This window comes from Paramacrobiotus metropolitanus, unplaced genomic scaffold (genome assembly GCF_019649055.1).
Source record: "Paramacrobiotus metropolitanus isolate TYO unplaced genomic scaffold, Prichtersi_v1.0 Parri_scaffold0000037, whole genome shotgun sequence".
NCBI lineage: Eukaryota > Metazoa > Tardigrada > Eutardigrada > Parachela > Macrobiotidae > Paramacrobiotus > Paramacrobiotus metropolitanus.
Window position 1 is genome coordinate 172,581 of NW_026570257.1, and position 17,799 is coordinate 190,379.

The window sequence follows — 17,799 nt, forward strand, 5'->3', positions numbered from 1 at the left end:
GGCGTTAAGGCATTCCCCAGGAGCACCCATGGTTTTCCGCCCGGGCTTTGTTATCGATGAGCGGACCATTGGCCTTTTTATCTTCGTAAGTGTGGACGAGCAAAATCCTGGCGAAAACTCGACGCACATAGTACCGGCAGCGCACTGCGTCGAAAATCTACCGCCGTCTGACGATGGTGGTAGTTTCTTTGCGCGATCTACCGGTTACCTGTATAAGAAATATGTCGTCGGGTTTCGTGAAGCGCATTTGTTGTCGGACGTGGATTTCCTGCCGTCGTTCCTAGCCCATACGTGCGACTTGTCGCTGCAACGCGGCTGTGATGAGTGTAATACGAATTGCCGCTTTGAAAGAACGGTTTTTATGGAGAGAAGCGATTTTCTGTGGCGTGGTTTACGCCCGAAGAAATATTCGTTTGATGCGGGTTGCCGGGTGTTTGTGCGACTGGGATTCGATACGGTCACTTTCGTTTGTGCTGAAGTCTACGGTAGTGCAGCTGGTCACAACATGTTCTGGACTGAAAATTCCTTGAAAAAAGCATGTGAAAACTATCTCATTGAGAAACAACGGGGAGAATCTGTTAACATGGACACGACTCCGTGGAGCGCGCTGCAGCATGGTCAGTGTTTCAGTGCTATAGGTGGCTGACGATGTAATGATTTCCTATCGCTGCACTGCATCAGTCTGTTTTGATTCTATGATTGCATTAGATGTTACTTAGTTCCTTACTCAACATTGTTTACTTCGTTAAATATCGAACTAAACGTGTTGATCCTATTATATTGCTTCACATCTAGAATGCGTCCTTATAGCAACTTGAACTCCGTAACGTTGAACTCAAACAAAATACTTCGCACTTGTAGAAATATAAGAATATAATGTTTTGCTAAGCTAAATATTCTGCAGATGCTGAGGATTTGTCCATCAACGAGCTACCACACCCGATCGTAACATGCATCCTGCTTTACTTGGATGTGGATTCCCAAGCGCAAGCTAGCCGGTACGTTTCAGTTGGCTCTTTTTCGTATTAATCACATCTTTTTAGGTTTGTCTAATTTGGTTGCGCCCGCATTCTAATCGGCTGCTCTGCATTGATTGTTCTAATCACCGAATACTACTAATACACTACAGCGAATTTGATGGTATTTTATTTTCCATTAATCAGCGTATGCGTTCTATGGAGAATGATCTCCAGGAAATACGTGACCAACCGGAACATCCTCTTCGATTTATGCGCGCACTGCGATAGGCAGCCGCGAGACGACAACTCGTCCGGGAAATATAATGAATATCTCACATACAAACTGGTCACCCTGCTGGACAGCCTGGCTCCTGGACTAACACAGACGCTGGCGCTGAAGGAAGGCGAGAACCAGTGTCATGCTGACGCCGATCTCCAAGGACGAATGCACATAACCAAATCCGTGCTCGCCACTAAAAATATCCGTCTGCCTTTGATTATCGTGAAGAACGGCCACGATTCCCATGGTTCGCCAGTGCCTTTCTTATGCATTTCCCGTAATCGCGACAGCGGTATCTTGGAGTGGGAATCGCTGTCCGAGATGCAGTCCGTTTGTGAGGAACTGGTGCTGATCGACTACCATGCGGGAGAAGCAATCATGGGAACTGTGTGTGGGAGATTTTATATCTCGATACAGCATCAGCTTTGCCGAAGTCGGAGACAAAGTTTATGCGAAGCCTTGTGGCGGCCCGTTGTGATATCATTATTCCGCTGATGCGCTTTCGCTTCACGGAGACGGCCGCTGAGCAGTGTCGAATGTTTTTGGCAGCAGCAGATGCCAACTGTCCGGCCGTTAGCCCGCGCGCACTTGAAAAGGTCATGGCGATGCATTCACGTTGGGTGCAGACGTTGACGTATCCCATTAAGTGGACCGGTATTCGTGTTTTCTTACGGCTGTAAGTGTCGTCTCACTGGTAGCAGCGAGTCGGTAGTGCCCGGCTTTATTTATTTCAAAGGGATTTTATTTGCATCTTAGCAAGATTTTTCTTTTGTTAGAACCAACAAACTTTATCCCGGTAAAATGATTTACAAATTATTAGCTGTTCATTTTGCCTTATTTTCTCTAAACTGAGCAGATTCAACAGTCTTCTGCCGGATGATAATCCACAACGCTGGGATACTATGGACCTGCGAGAGCTGGATATTTCTACTTTGACCAGTATAACATTTGTTGCCCTTGATGGATACTTCAAAAGCTGAAGAACACCTTGACGCCTGCGCTTTGTTATGCGTAAAGTACAGGTTTCTTCTCGCTTTAATTTGCTTTCGTTTTGTTAGCACTACAGATTTTTTTTAAAAATAGTATTTTATGTGAGATCGTTAACAACGGCGCATAAGACGATGAATGTTGATTACGGCTTTGTATTCTTTATTTCTGTTTCATTTGTCTGTATACTTGGATTTTGGATTTGCTTAGCGTTGTCAATTAAGTAAACACAAAGTAGTACAGGGGGTTTTAGTTGTGATAATGCATACTCCAAGCGCTCGCATACATGAGAAACCAAAATACTTATTCATGCACTGACAACACTATGCTAAGGAACACAAACTAGGTACAACAATTCTTAAATGAAAGGAAGAAAAACAAAATATTTTACGCAGACGGATGCGGTTCAATTCACGTTTCCGAGTGGAGGAAATCCAGCGTCAACAGCGGCAGAGACTCGAAGGTTAATTTTAAGATTAATCCAGCGTCTGCGCAGCGGTCTCCTGTAAACACCGTCAATCCGGCGCTTGCACCCGTGCATGCGCGCTATCACCAAGGTCCTGATGATCGGCCGGTTCCGAACAGGAACTTGAGAATAAGCACACAAACGACTAGAAAAAGTAATACCATTGCTATTACACGTTTGGCTTTTTGGCGCAAGGAACAAGGAGGAGACGGAGTCGTCAAGCCCAGTGTTTGCGGTCTCACTTCCGTGTTCTTGCGCAGCATTTCCATTACAGCCACAACGCTGATCCTGGCCTTACTGTCGTAACACAAACAACGGCGAGCACATTCTCCCAACGGAAACGGTGCCGCAAAGGGCACTTCGGGCATATAACCAGCCGCGACCATGACCGCATAGTGGCGCTCCTCAACATTATCTCCCCGCTTCCGATCGTGCGCTAGCTCTCCGTTGCACAGCCATACATGATCGGTGCCCATGACGCAGTTGATCATGTCCAGCATAATACATCCCAGACTCCAGATATCGGTTTTTCTGCAGATTTTGGCGTTGAAAATACCTGCCGTCGAGCAGCCGAGCATCTCTGGTGACATGTAACGGAAACTGCCCTGAGGGTAATTAGCATCAAGATCCGCTGTAGCGATGAGGTTGTTCTTTTTCTGGACAAAATCCTCAAGGCCACCGATTACAAGTACCTCGTGGCTGTTGGCATCATCTTCGATGGTGCGGACGAATATGTTACATGGATTTAGATTACCGTGAATAATGCCATTGGAATGCAGGAACCCCAAACCTTCGGAAATCTGAAACATGTAGTCCACAGCGGTTTTCAGGTCAAAGGGCATCTGTACCAGTCGGGTACCGTTGGCGGTGTTCCACATTTGATTCTGGTGGCAAAATCTCTGCAAGCGATGAGCCATGTTTCCTTCTAAAACATGGTAAGCAAAATTAGGATTTGCTGCACACCAGTATGCTGAAACGTAGCCAACGACAAACGACCTTGCCGCTTGCACATCAGTTGTTACTTTGTTATACTATCACCATACTTTTCTAGTCAACCTGCGATGTACAATACTCGCATTTTAAAAGGTAAAACAGAAGTAGTCTATCAGATTCTATCATGATGCTTTTAGCTGCGGTCGGTCTGGCTTGCCTTAAACGCATCTTGGCTGCGTAAATTTGCTGTCATAAAAGTGATTTTACTGGGAGAGTAGTTACTGTAATTGTTGTTCATTCAGTGTCCTGGTTTATGTACTCTGGGAGGACAAGTCCATGATTTCCGGTAAAACAGCTACGGCCAAATATTACAGATCATCTTATCATTTAGAATACTTACTATTATAGTAATCCATAAGCACATACACGAAAAAAGTGTCGCCGGATGTCGTGAAATCGATCATAAACTGGTGGTACTCGGTGATGTGATCGTGGCTAATCCCCAGAAGTCGCTGAAATCGACTGCGCATTCTGTTCCTGGCCGATTCGTCCGCGTAAGTGTCCTTTCTAGGTTGAACAACTTTGACGGCCACATCGCCGTCTCCTGTGTAATTTCCGTAATCCGTGATGGTCGCTTTGCATACATAACCAAAGCTCCCTTGTCCGATCAGCTGGCCGGGATCATGGATATCGTACAGATATCGGCAAGTCTTTCCGTAGACTTCCGGCTCAAACGTAATGGCAACCATTTGAACGGATAAATGGAAAACTATGTGAGAGTGAGACGATCACGAACGAATACGGACTATTGAGTCAGTGCTGCAGGAAGCATTATCACAAAAGCCGCAGAAACTGCGATTTATTCAAAAACACCTTTATTAAAGTACTGTAATTTGGTCAAGGTTGACATATCGGACTATTTGTTAATAAAGCATTGCGATTATTCGTACTGCTAGTAAAGTTTCCACAAAATAATCTTCTGTTCTGCTGTCAAGTGACTCATACACAAGGTGGCATCAGCTGATAATATAATTATGAACATATTAACGGTAAAGTACGCGGAAAACTGAAATGTTCACTCACGATTTCAGGAAATTGCAATACAACTGATCCCTGATCCCCAATACACGCGTATACAATAACATTGTGCGGAATAAAATTACGGTCCTCGGCGGCTTTCCGGTAGCGGATTGTTGAACAATTCCCCTGTTTGGAAATGGGTAACGTTTCACTGGGAATTTTATGTACAATATAGCAGTGGTGGGCAGCTGCTGCAGCATACCGTAACTTGCAGATCGTAAATGTGGTTATACCGTACTAACTGCCGGCAACATGGATGCGCAATTGATCACTGAGCCCAAATCAGGCAGCTATCATGCAGCTATCATGCTGTCAAACTCTCCCGAACGCAGCAACCATTAAACACGCAACGGTGAGTGCGCTAGCTACGAGTACAGTATTGTAACAACTTTGCATACTTGCACATACAATACACATGTACTAACACATGTACATGTACATGTACTTGTACTCTCAGCAGTGCTCGTACAATATTGTAATGCACTAATTATTTTTATTCTTCATGCAGGCTAAAAAGCCGCGTAAAGCAGCACTTTATGCAGCAAAAGTGCATGCAGATCTTAAACTACAGTAAAATACACCAGTACATTGATGTACATGCAAAAGTAAAATATCTATACATTCTTACAATCTTACCGTCGCAAGGCGTAATTCCGTGGGTTATTATGGAAAAATCAACGCGTGGTCGGTTTAAGTTCAGCATAGTCTTGAAATGAGTCTTATTTTCCATAGGTATGTATTTACGCTGAATTTTAATTGTCTCTAGAACTGCCAGGTTTGAAAACTCTCTTGGTCGTTTTAAGTATAGGAAAGCCTGAATCTCCATGGATTAATAAGATTATAGAATACGTGGTCATCTAGAAATTTCGTAAGGACCATGGCAAGAAGTGAGCGACAAAAAAATTTACGGCACCTTACATTTAACATACTTAGAATGTCAACGACCGTGGGAAACGGGTGAGATTTTTATCTTAAGTTATCTTCCTGAGATTTCGGGACGATTCCAGACAAAGTATTATTTTACTTAAGTGCTTACAGTACGTACTCGAGAAGCCTGACAACAACATTGCGAAGAACTCTGTAATTTAATTAAGTATGACATTTAACGTAAGGACAACTTTAGCCATGGATCTGGGACAATATGCATTAATATATATAGTTTGTACTGTACGTCGAGTGTACGCTATTTGATTTTTGCGATAGGATAATAATTAGTGAGTGACTGTCCGTGAGCAAAATCTGTAGGTGAGTGAGTCACCGAGCTACCACGACTCATGAACAAAATCTCTAGATGAGGGAGGGAATTAGCTACCACCACTGTCCTGTGAGCAAAATCTGTAGGTGAGTGAGTGGCCGAGCTACCACCACTGTCCGCTACCACGACTACTGTCGTTAGCACTACTGTCGTATCTCGTTACAGTCCATAAATTCAAGCCTAACCTTTCCAATACACATTTGCCGAGCGCGGAGCGCGAGGCTTACCTTGTAATTAATGTGATTACAGTATCATAATATGATACTGAACCATATTATGGCAATTTTGAACCATAACACGTATGTATTATGTAGTTTGACATGCACTGTTGCCACAACCATAACTATTATTAGTATCGTGTGGAAGAATGGTTGTCTTTAATTACAAGGCAGTTAAACCAAAACAACAACACAGAAACAACACGACACACAGTAGGTATGCCCGTTGCCGGGAATCAGGTCAGCAATCTCGTGAATAGACTTGTACGTCAACGAATAATGGTCATAATTCGCTTTAGGCTCGGCTTATTAATTTGTATTCTGTATTTGGGCTTGCTCAGAGTGAACCTAGTGTAGCACCCGAAGAAAAGTTATCAAAAATGTTTGTACGAGTACAAACAACCAGTATGCATGGTTGGCTAAGGGCTGGTGCTTTCACAAACTTTCACAAATAACGAGTTTTGCTCACTGTGGTTAAATTACATTAACTGTTTGTTAAATTACATTAAATTACATTATGTAATTAATTACATTAATTACAGTTCACTGTGGTTAGTTTACATTAAATTTTGTGATTAAACAATATTACCATATGAAGGACGTTGCTATCGTTCATGACAAAGCGGCATGTAACGGAATTCGGCCGCAAATGTTCACCATTACTAGTATATTTTCGGTTGGAGGACGATGGAATTCATCAAGCAGTACGTGCAATATGTTGGCCGATTTCTAGATAACTATGCTTACTGGCGGTTTGTGGCTAGTCCGTGTATTCCTCATGATCAGTTGTACTTTGACCAGTTTTTTGCAAACTGAAACTTCTTTACCAGTTCACCAGTCTGGCTTACCGCGAATAACAAGCTCATACACTACGGAATATCATGAAAAGAAGATAAATTATTGGCAAAAAGTTTGCTAGCACTATGCAGTCGCAAACTTTGTAACAAGCCTTTTATAGCCTCTTCAGGTCAACCCTGCTACGTTAAATTTAAAGCGATAATTTACGTCTACTTCCCATAGCCTTTTTGAGATTTCTAAATGGACGCTATTGCAATCGAGCCAGAAATCTATGGAAAAACCTGTCGATACCTGTACGATATGCATGATCCGCGTCAGCGTATCGGACAGGGCGGCTTTGGCTCCGTGTGCAAAGCGACTATCACGGATTACGGCAATTATGTCGGGGACGGTGTATTGGCCGTCAAGGTTATCTACCCCAGAAGGGACGCCTATGCGGACGAAGTGGCCAAAAACAAAATGCGCAGTCGATTTCAAAAGCTGCTGGAGATCAGCAACGAGCACATCGCCACGTATCAACAGGTTATTATCGATTTCACAACATTCGGCGACACCTTTACCGTGAAATTGCTCATGGATTTCTATATAGCGGTGAGCATTTTGAATGATTTATCTTTGACTATGAATTTGGTACTCTGAATCATGATCTGGTTCTTCAGATCTGTTTCTGTTGAACGTAGTCAAAACTTGGGTATGCTCCGTTGTTCACTGAAAAACGTTCACCTCATTAGCGCTTTAAATTTCTTGATCGATCGGGAGGACAATAATGGTATTAGGTAGTCAATAAATACCGTACGCATAATGCACGGTAATTGCTCTCAAAATAAACACGAGTACATATGAGCAAGTGAGTTCTGAGCAGAGTAAGTTGGAAAATATGTACAGTACGTTGGTCACCAATGCTGCGAAGGAAGAGATTACCGGAACTGAGATAACACCGGATCACATATCCGTTTAGTCTAGAATAGAGACTAAAGTAGATGGTTTATCATTTTCGTATACATAAATACCAAAGAGTCAGAAAGGAAGCTAGATTAGGACACAGCTGCATAAATAGTCTCAGCAGTGCAGTTGAGCTGCCCTTAGCAAATCTGCAGCTGTACTGAAGTATGCCACGTTCATCAAAAACTGGTTAGACCATGCAGTGACAACATGGTAAACTTGTTAGCCACTACTTCCGCTTCAGTAAAAACACCCAAACTCCGAAGAGTTGCTTTAGATCTTTTAGCTTAACGAACTGTATTTATATTTTCATTTCGTAAAACCTAACCCGTTTACTGTATTTCAGAAGGCGACTTGGCTCATCGCTTGCAAACATTGCGCCACGAAAATCAGCTGTGGCACACCGGCACCCGACTGGTACCGATGCCCTTTGACCTGAAAACTGCGGCGGACTACGTATTTCAGATTAGCGAAGGCCTAGCGTTTCTGCATTCCATCGGCATTATTCACGGTGATCTGAAGCCTGGAAATATATTTATCCGGACAGTAGCACAAAATACTACTAGCCGCGAAGTACTGGTCATCGGCGACCTGGATGACTTTGTCCAGATGAAGGCTAACATCACCTCAACAGGCGACTTTAGTGCTCATCACACTCCGGGCAGTCTCCGTTGCATGTCACCCGAACTGCACCGCCGATCGGCCACGGAAGTTTTCAACGATAAAACGGGACGGAAAACCGATATCTGGAGTCTGGGATGCATTATCCTGGAGATGATTAATTGCATTATGGGCACGAATCACTTATGGTTGTGCAATAAAGCCCATCCGCCTGACCGGAAGCGGGGTGATAATATTGATGAGCGCCCTTATGCAGTCCTGATGTCGAAAGGCTATCTGCCCGAAGTACCCTTTGCTGCACCGTCCCCATTGGCGGAGTGTGCTCGCCGCTGTCTATGTGAGGACAGCAGGGTTAGGATCAGCGCTGCAGACGTGGTTCAGATGCTGCGCAACGGCCAGGAAGAGATCGCGCAAGCTACGGAGCTAGCGGGAACGCCTTCCGGGCATCGCATAGCCGGTCGTATAATGGGAGCGATACTGATGTTTCTGTTAGTATCGGCTCTGGTTATTATGATGTGTGTAGGGCCTGGCCGATTCTAGAAGTGGGAATCTTGGTGGTAGCGAAGTAAATACGCAACATTGACAATTGATTACTACAAGATATAGCCTATATATCCTCAGGGTGTTTTCGCATTTTAATCGCTGTAATCTGAATTTCAGAAGCACAAGTTGCCCGCTTTTGTCTAAGTCAAAATACTTCTTTTTAGTGCTACAGCGCAGCCGTGTTTTGCATTAATTTATTCAGACAAAATGAATTAGGGGAAGGGTGGCCGAGCTCTGTAATCTACGAGTACGTATACTCGTACCGCTCAGTAGCCATCTGAATCCCCCGCCGTGAATTTTGTTGCTCCATTTTTTCTTCAGCGTTTTCCAACAAGAACAATAGTCCCGAGTGGAAAAGTAAGATCCGAAAGGTTCTTGCTATCTATCTGATGCTTGCTGTTGCTATTTTGTAGCAGAAGACATTAATGCATGAGTGTGAACTCGTATTGTACGAGTACGTTGCACGATAACGTGTGTAGAGTGCGGGTCACGTTATGCTGCGGAAGTCTAGAATAGCTGGTATTCGGAATTCGGACAGTTTTTGGCAAATGCAGCGTCAGTGATTAAGGTCCGAGTAATTAAGTTTTTTTGTTGCTTGGCTTATTTTTCCTGATTTCCCGGTGGGGAGAAGTCTCTGAGAATGTGAACGTTTTCGCAGTAGCACATCCTAAGGTAGGTGTATAGTTTCACCACTGATTGTCGTTAACCAGCGACCTGTAGCTTGATTAATAATATTGTTTTACGTTCACGTCCAACGTCGCGACAAAGCTACAATAATGTGTTGTTGGGTATTTTAGCGGTGCATATAGTGCCATATACCTTTTGCTGAACTAGCAAGCAAGCAGTAAGAAAAGTAGTGACTACAGTAAGGGGCGATCCAAAAATTACATACGCAGCGAACCAGGAAGAGAGGAACAAAACGTCATGACCTGGGTGGAGTATCAGGATGGCGTCCTCATGTGGATTATCGAGTGTATAGTGCACACTGGTGATTAGTTAAGCTGTACTTACGTAACACGTTACTTTATAATCGCATTAGTTTTATACGTGAATGTTCTCACTTCTACTAAGGTAGTACTTGATAGCTTTTTGCAAAACAATCGGCCAACACATGATGCCAGTCGTATTTTCGTTTCAGTATGCATGTTTGGATGCTGCGTACTGCCTGTATGGTAGGTATACAGGGTGCTTAAAAAATCTCGGAGTTCTGTATTATAAATAACTTAATGATGCAGGTTACAATGTACAATACACTTTGTACTGCACGCACGAACAAATTAATAGATCGGTGTACTCCGGAGTACCTTTCTTTAATGCCCGCCGTATGGTATATAAAATTACTGCATAAATTTAATTAAAATTTTCTATACAAATTATTCCTGCCACATGAATTGAATGACCGGGCTCGGACACTGGAAAATAAGTTGCTGAGCTAACGAAATAAAGTTAACTGCCAAATTTTTACTGATGAAATTATTTTATCATTATCAGAATAAATTGGTACTGTTTTTTGTAGGAACTCATGCAGAGACGCTGCGCACTACTGCCCAATCTGCAAAAGCAACCTTGGAAAATACAAGCGACTGTGATTTTTATTGTGGGTTCTTGCCCATTTTGTTACGGAAATGGCCAGAATGGCCGTTGTTACAATGTAATGATTGCAGTCCCAGTGAGTTGATAACACTAACTGAGGTCATTTACAAAAGAGCATTATTCTAATCACTATATACGAACCAATAACCAAACTACTGTATGTTGGTACTTCACTTGCGATTACGGTACAAATACATACTGTACTCTTGTTTAAAAGACATTTCCAAACTGTAAACTGAAACTTCCGTATTACTTAACACGACGTTTTAAACATTTTTCAAGTCACTCAAAAATCTGGCTGTTTAAATTATAACCACAGTAGCCATTGACGGCTGCAGCTATCAGCCATTATTTATTACCATAAAAACGACCACAAATAATATCGTCGTTGTTTGAGCAATCGACCACCGGCCGGTAAAAATCTTGATGAATTTTCACGGCATGTTTGATGCAGAATTGTCGATGAACTTCCTGTTGGTCGCAGTTGTTGCAGTTCCCGACTTATGCTCAACGAATTCAACAAAAGAGTAAATGAACATAAATAAAAATCATAAGGATCGTTTTGGGTTTTCTAGATCATCGCCCCTATTCGTTAAAATACTTCCAAAGCTTGTAACAGCTTGCAATAAAAGTTACCAAGCCCGCCACAGCTGCTAGTACTTGATAGCACGGACCTCTCCGGCGTCTCCGCTCTTCCGATTTAACCGCTTTAGATCGGGGGGAGCGCAACAATGGAAGTAGTTCTTCAGCGGTGGCCCTCGTTTCGCTGTCATACCACAGACAACGGCGAATGGCTTCGGCGATCCCGGCTGGAGTGTGCTTCGGTTCCAGCAGAACAAACCCCGCCTCGACCAGCCTGATGAAACTTTCAGCATCGACATTATCGCCCCTCTTCTTGTTGCCTTTGTCAACATCAAACATCCACAGTTCCTCCATCATGCAGTTAACCATTTCCAGCATAATACATCCCAGACTCCAGATATCCGTCTTCATGCCCACTTCCGTGGGAGGATCTCGCAGGTACTTCCCGCACATTTCCGGCGACATGTAACGGAAGCTACCGTGCAGGTGCGCGGTGCCTGCGCTGCTATGTTCGATTTGGATGAAATCATCCAGATCACCGATTACCAGTACTTCCCTAACCGCCTCGTTACCCTGTATGAGGCGGATAAATATGTTTCCGGGCTTGAGGTCGCCATGAACGATGTTGTTTTGATGCAGAAAGCCCAGTCCGTTCGCGATCTGTGACATGCATGCCGCGGCTGTTTCCACGTCTAACTGCATTAACGAAGAAGCGTCAAAATGTTCATGTGGTGGATTGCGTCGCAGCTGATTATGTTTTTGGAACTCCGCTAAAAGGCCAGCCAAGTCTCCACCTGTTGCAAAGGCAAAGGGAAGCAATAAGCGACAAGGAAAAGGCGCTTGTACAGCATGCATAACAACACTAATTCCATGAGATAATTTTTGAGACGAGGTACATAGTATTAAAGCGCTATCTGTTACGTATGTGACATGTTTCGCTTATTTTTGACCGGAGCGAAGCGAAGGTCTTCCTAATTCAGCTCCAGTGCTTAGCTTCACTTGTGTCCGTTACGGAAGTCTAGCTATGACGTCATCCTGGATAAGTCAGATGACGTCACGGCTCTATACAGTAGTTTTGCAGTGCTCACTTGTGTCCGTTACGGAAGTCTAGCTATGACGTCATCCTGGATAAGTCAGATGACGTCACGGCTCTGTACAGTACTTTTGCAGTGCTTAACTTGTGTCCGTTACGAAAGTCCCAAATATGACTTTACCGCGGACTAGCCCGATAACGCCATGAGACTGTAGAACAGTTTTGCACTGCTTATCTTGTGTCTGTTGGGGAAGCACCGTTGATGGTAACGTGGTGTTTCCTGTATGCTTAAAACGCTAATGAAGAACACAGGGCACTTCAAATAGCAACCTTTCCCAATGTCGCATTCGAATAAAACGTGCCTAACTTATAGAAGAAGCTCGACAAGTAAGGGCACCCTGGCTTAGATAATGAAGACCCGTGCCAACCCTGGCTTAGGCAGTTGTAAGAAGCAACTGGGGGTGATCACCAATTTTAACAGTGCCGGCAATAATTCAAAAAGGTCACCCAGAGCTTGGTTAAAATCGACTGGCAAATAGACACTCCATTGTTTGCGTAAAATTCCGTTGTTTGTTACAACATTTATTTAGAGAAGCGGGCTTATGATACCTAAACGGTTTCTAAACTAATTACCTTCAACTCTGGCAACAACTAAAAAACGAATTTTTAATGGGAGGAGGTGCTTTAGGGACCCTGGGTTGAACTGCTTCAACCCGGCAACGTCTGCTAGGTGGAAAAACCACCAGTACTAGTTCGCCAGTTTTACAACACCAGGACTATTGTTATTGCCTGGGTCACATATGCGTTAGATTAGATAGAGCAAAGATAGTGTATTTTAGTTGCATACTGTATTTTAGTACCTTAAAAAACCTACATGGCTTAAAACCCACTGAAAAATAACGTAAAAGTACTACGAAGTGTATCTAAATCGGCTCTTATGGTAATAATTTGGGATTAAATTGGTGATAACTCCATATGAGTATCTCACAATTTCAGTATTACACAAAGTCTGCAGCTCTTTTGAAAAAACTGTGAATTTACACTGAAAAAAACACTGAAAAACAGAAAACACTCAAAAAATAACGCAAAGTTCTACGAAGTGTATCTAAATCGGCTGTTATGGTAAAATTTGGGATTAAATTGGTGATAACTTCATATGAGTATCTCACAATTTCAGTATCCCACAAAAGTCTGCAGCTCTTCTGTAAAAAAACTGTGAATTTTCAAAAACAGCTGGTGGAAATTCCACCGCTTGGGCATTGTCGTAGGACAGTAACATGCTGCCTGAACAGGCACAATAACCAGAGCCGCACACTTCATATGATTCAGCCGTTGCGTACTAAGAGTAGCCAAACCATAACACTGTCAGCAAACTGATCAAAATATCAAACAAATAAGGACATCTCAGTGCTTTTATAATAGCATAAATGCTAATAAAACATTTTTCTTATCATATCACAATATTTTCTTCGACTGCAATAGGAAAAAGAACAATAGAGACGTTGTGGATCGAAGCAGCCAACAATAAATATGGCTGGCTATGATCAGTGTTATGCTCATGAAAACTGGCGCAGCCCACCATGACCCTGTTGCATACTGACCGGAATTCAAACATTTTTGAGTATAAATTCAACCATGAACCTTTTCATGATGAATTAAATTGCACAAGCTAACTATTATAAAGTGTAAGCAGCTACCACAGCCAGGTTGATTCGAGTAGATCAAGTAGCCACAATGTTGTGTACAACGGGGTTTGTGTGGTGTCGCACCGGCAACCACCGTGCCCACTGCCCACACCGCCCGTATTGTATATCGTTAATGCCCAAGCGGTGCCACCTACCCACCTACCCACCTACCCTTCAAATTCTAAACTACTGCAGCAAAAATTTTGGAAAAACATAGTTCAGGGTTATTTATTGTTATTCTGGTATGAATTTCAACTTCGACAAAAATTCCTTGATACCTCGGGCATTGCCGGGTTAAGCAAATTTGCCGTAGTTTTAATTTCGCTGTAATCACGGTTTAGTGTCAGAAATAACTGAAAATACTCATAAAAGATACTGGACATACGGTAATAACTTAAAATGATCAATTTGTATTTGTTGACGGGTGATATGTGGCAAATTCTGGGAACAACTGCTCTAAGCTTGCTTAACTACAAAGTGAGAAAACTAAAACTGAAAGAAGAAAGAAAGAACAGAAATGACAGAAGAACGGTGGCAAAAAGTTTAGTCTGGTTTTCAGTTTTTCCTACATGTTGTCCGAGAATGATTTACAAAATTTCAATGAATTTTTTGTCGGCGGGCCATGCAACAAAGCTTCTTGACCAAGCTGTGAAATCGCTTCGCTCCGGTCTGCTAAGGCACGCCAACGTGCATTTTTCTAGTAATAATAGCGAGTAATACACAATGACAAATGTACACTTAAGTTGACCTGACTGGCGTAATAGTCCATCATCAGATGCACCGTACAATCCGGACCGGGTTTGGTGAGGTCAATAGAAATCTGATGATAAGCGGCAATGTGGTCGTGATGGATGTTGACTAATGTCTCATAACGACGGACCAGTTTTTGCCTGGACTGTTCAGCCGTAAATATATTCTTCTTGAGATGAGCCACTTTAACGGTTACAGTCGGCGCACCCACATAGTCTCCATACTCGGTAATTGTCGCAGCGTAAACGTAACCGAAAGAACCCTGAGCGATATGTTCACCCTCTGCAATTTGATACCGACAGGTTTTTCCATATGATACTGGCTCGATAGGAATTACTTCCATTTTTGAAATAAACCAATGCTCAACAGTTATAATCTTCGTTAACACCTAACTGATCAGAAGCAGAATAATCGGTGCGAGAGTATTTATTTATATGCACAGAAACGCACGACAAGTATATCTTCCACAAAGAACTCAGTATGACTACGTACATTCACAAGCGATATCATACTTATCAGATTTGTCGCCATTTCAGTGCGCTCGATCTTCACAGTAGCGAGTTTTCTTTTCAGTACAATAAAATTTGCAAGAGTGAACATCTGCGAACGTCGGACATGGCTTAACCTATACTGCAAGCTCGGCTAGGAACCGGTGCGTCACGTAAACTATAACTGTATCGCTAATACTGAATACTGGCCTGCATTGAAAATTTTGGAAGGAATCAGAGGACCCCGTAGGTGTCAAAGTAAACAGATTTATTGCACTACATACATCGCCAGATGCGTGCATGGCACTGCATGCCAACGATAAAAATATTTTAAGCGTACATAATGATACCATTCAGTAGGATACTGTCGTAGGTTTTTGGTTATCGAAGCCATCGCGTCAATATAATACGAGGTATATCCAATTTCGCAGGATAACTGTCCATTCAAAAAGCTTGAATATTACGCATACTCGGGTTGCAATAGCGACTGCAAGTATTACTCATTCTCCGATGACGGCTGCCTTTCACGTAAAGCTCCTTGCACTGCTCTCGGCAACTTTGGAACAAATCGAAAAAGTACAGAAGAGGAAAGAAGTGAATGAGATCATAAGAAGAGAGCCACCATTTGAGTGAATGGAGAGAAACTTCAGTTTCTTATAAAACGCAAGAAGTTTTTGCTTAAAACCGCATTATTCGCGCACAAATAATATATTTTTTCCCGGCCGTGGTATGACTCCACGTAACAACGAAAGCCACCAGCAAAGGAAGTGCGTGGAATGAAAGAAAGATTAATTAGGAAGGTGTTGTTGTTATAATACATAGTTTGCTTTCTTTCAGTTTGCATTGAAGTTTTCCCGGTTACGATAAAAATTAATTGTGACCGGGAAGCCGGTCCGATTAATTACTTATTTTCTTTTCTGCTATCATTTGTTATTGTTTAGTTGAGTGAGTTTCCCGCAGGAGGAGGTGTCATAGAATGTGACCTTTCCCCTAGTAATGCATACAAAATTGTGCGCTTGAATTCGCTGATTGTCATTAGCCAACGAACGGCAGTTTGATTAATAAAATTAGTCTACAGATGTGTACAGAATGTACTCGTGCACTCATCTCCAAAGTCCCGGCAAAGCCCAATGTGATATTAGACATTTTAGCGGTAAACCACACTGGTCATAATAAGCAAGCAGTAAGAAAGGCATAGTACTTGTAGCAGCGATAGTAAGCTAACCACTGCCAAAAAAAACAGATAAAATGCAACTAATCAGGTCCCTCCCGGAATTAAAATATTCTGTTGCAGGAATACATGCACAGTGCAGCCACCCACGTGCAAGCTTATTAATTTTCTCGTAAAAATCGGCGCTAAGCATATGCTGATTGCAACTTTTTTCGCATTGCTATATACCGTAATTTAAATCGGCGTATTACGGAAAGACGGTTGTAACCGTTATAATGGCAGGCAACCGGTGCAGTACTACGTAACGCACGTAATAAGCAGGAACGAGCCTTTGATCAAGTATTACCGTGCATTATGCGTGCCGTACTTGTACTTTGTGCATTTTGTATAATTATTATACGTTAGTCTGGCGAAACGATACAAATACGTGCAATAGTTTAATCCCTACCTATTACACCGCATGCCAGGTAATAGTTGTAGCCTTATTTTCAGAAATAAGCCTACGGAATTTTTCCCGCACTTTTAGCAGTATTTCTACAATGCTCTCAACTCACAAGCATAATGATTATTATCATAGCATAAAATTTTAACAGTCAAGTGTATTTTAATAAACATGGAAGCACTTTTACCAACTGAAAATTGCTTCTATTTAAGCACAGCATTATCATATATGCTTCGCGCAGCTCGCTGCGAGCGGATCAGGTCCGTTTTATTTCATGAGCATGCAAGCTTGCAGTCCACAATGGCTTCGCATCGAATGCCGCATGCTCATCCTGCAGCCGGCGACGTGCCGCCCGTTGACGCGCAGCGAGTGCTTCCTTCATTTTCTCTCGCAGCACTTGCAGCGGGCTTGGAATGTCCCGCTGTCCCACATTCGAATTCTCGAATGATGGATGGGGACCAATGGGCACAGAGCCATCGATTAGGAGGGGGCGGAGAGTGCTCACATCAGGCGGTATGCCATCAGCAGCGACAGCATCCAGGCCGGGATTAGGATTGTCGATATCCGGTACGTCACCTTGTCGAAGTTCCGGCTGTGGCCCCAGTACAGCAGCTACATGGCAAACATATATGAGTGCGAGCAGGAAAGGTAACTTCATCATCCTGCTTAACTAAGAGTACAAAAATTCGGCAACATACGCGCAGGCAAAAATAGAAGGGAATAAAAGCGTACTATTTGTCCCAGTGAAAGTAACAGTTTATCTGAGTGCAGCTAGTGCCAGGCAAACTCGCAGCTTTATATAGTACCGAGTGAAAAGATAATCATTATTCAAAGAAATGAGAGGCCTGGAAAACCTTTCACGCGTGGTTCCACGCATGCCATTCGTATGTCACAAGGGTACTTCTAGTAATAATTACATCGCAAAGCTGTTATCCGCCGGAACGTCTACAAACATGCACGAGCGTGCCCATGC

The 17,799-nt window shown here is 42.9% G+C and overlaps 3 protein-coding genes across 3 annotated transcripts; 1 reads left to right on the plus strand and 2 right to left on the minus strand.

Moving 5' to 3' along the window:
- Positions 1 to 2,380: 2,380 nt before the first annotated feature.
- On the minus strand, positions 2,381 to 4,979 carry LOC129589804 (uncharacterized). Its single transcript, XM_055484682.1, has 3 exons — positions 4,709 to 4,979; positions 4,026 to 4,394; positions 2,381 to 3,617 (listed from the first exon to the last, which is right to left on the minus strand). Exons 2-3 carry the CDS (start codon positions 4,372 to 4,374, stop codon positions 2,776 to 2,778), a joined length of 1,191 nt encoding a protein of 396 aa, XP_055340657.1. The 5' UTR covers positions 4,375 to 4,394; positions 4,709 to 4,979; the 3' UTR covers positions 2,381 to 2,775.
- A 2,052-nt stretch (positions 4,980 to 7,031) lies between these two features.
- Positions 7,032 to 9,418, plus strand: LOC129589843 (uncharacterized). The gene is made up of 2 exons (XM_055484736.1): positions 7,032 to 7,567; positions 8,265 to 9,418. The coding sequence occupies exons 1-2, from the start codon at positions 7,217 to 7,219 to the stop codon at positions 8,355 to 8,357; spliced, it is 444 nt and encodes a 147-aa protein (XP_055340711.1). The 5' UTR covers positions 7,032 to 7,216; the 3' UTR covers positions 8,358 to 9,418.
- A 1,649-nt stretch (positions 9,419 to 11,067) lies between these two features.
- Positions 11,068 to 15,245, minus strand: LOC129589877 (serine/threonine-protein kinase Nek2-like). Its single transcript, XM_055484777.1, has 2 exons — positions 14,729 to 15,245; positions 11,068 to 12,051 (listed from the first exon to the last, which is right to left on the minus strand). The coding sequence occupies exons 1-2, from the start codon at positions 15,066 to 15,068 to the stop codon at positions 11,261 to 11,263; spliced, it is 1,131 nt and encodes a 376-aa protein (XP_055340752.1). The 5' UTR covers positions 15,069 to 15,245; the 3' UTR covers positions 11,068 to 11,260.
- Positions 15,246 to 17,799: the final 2,554 nt, after the last annotated feature.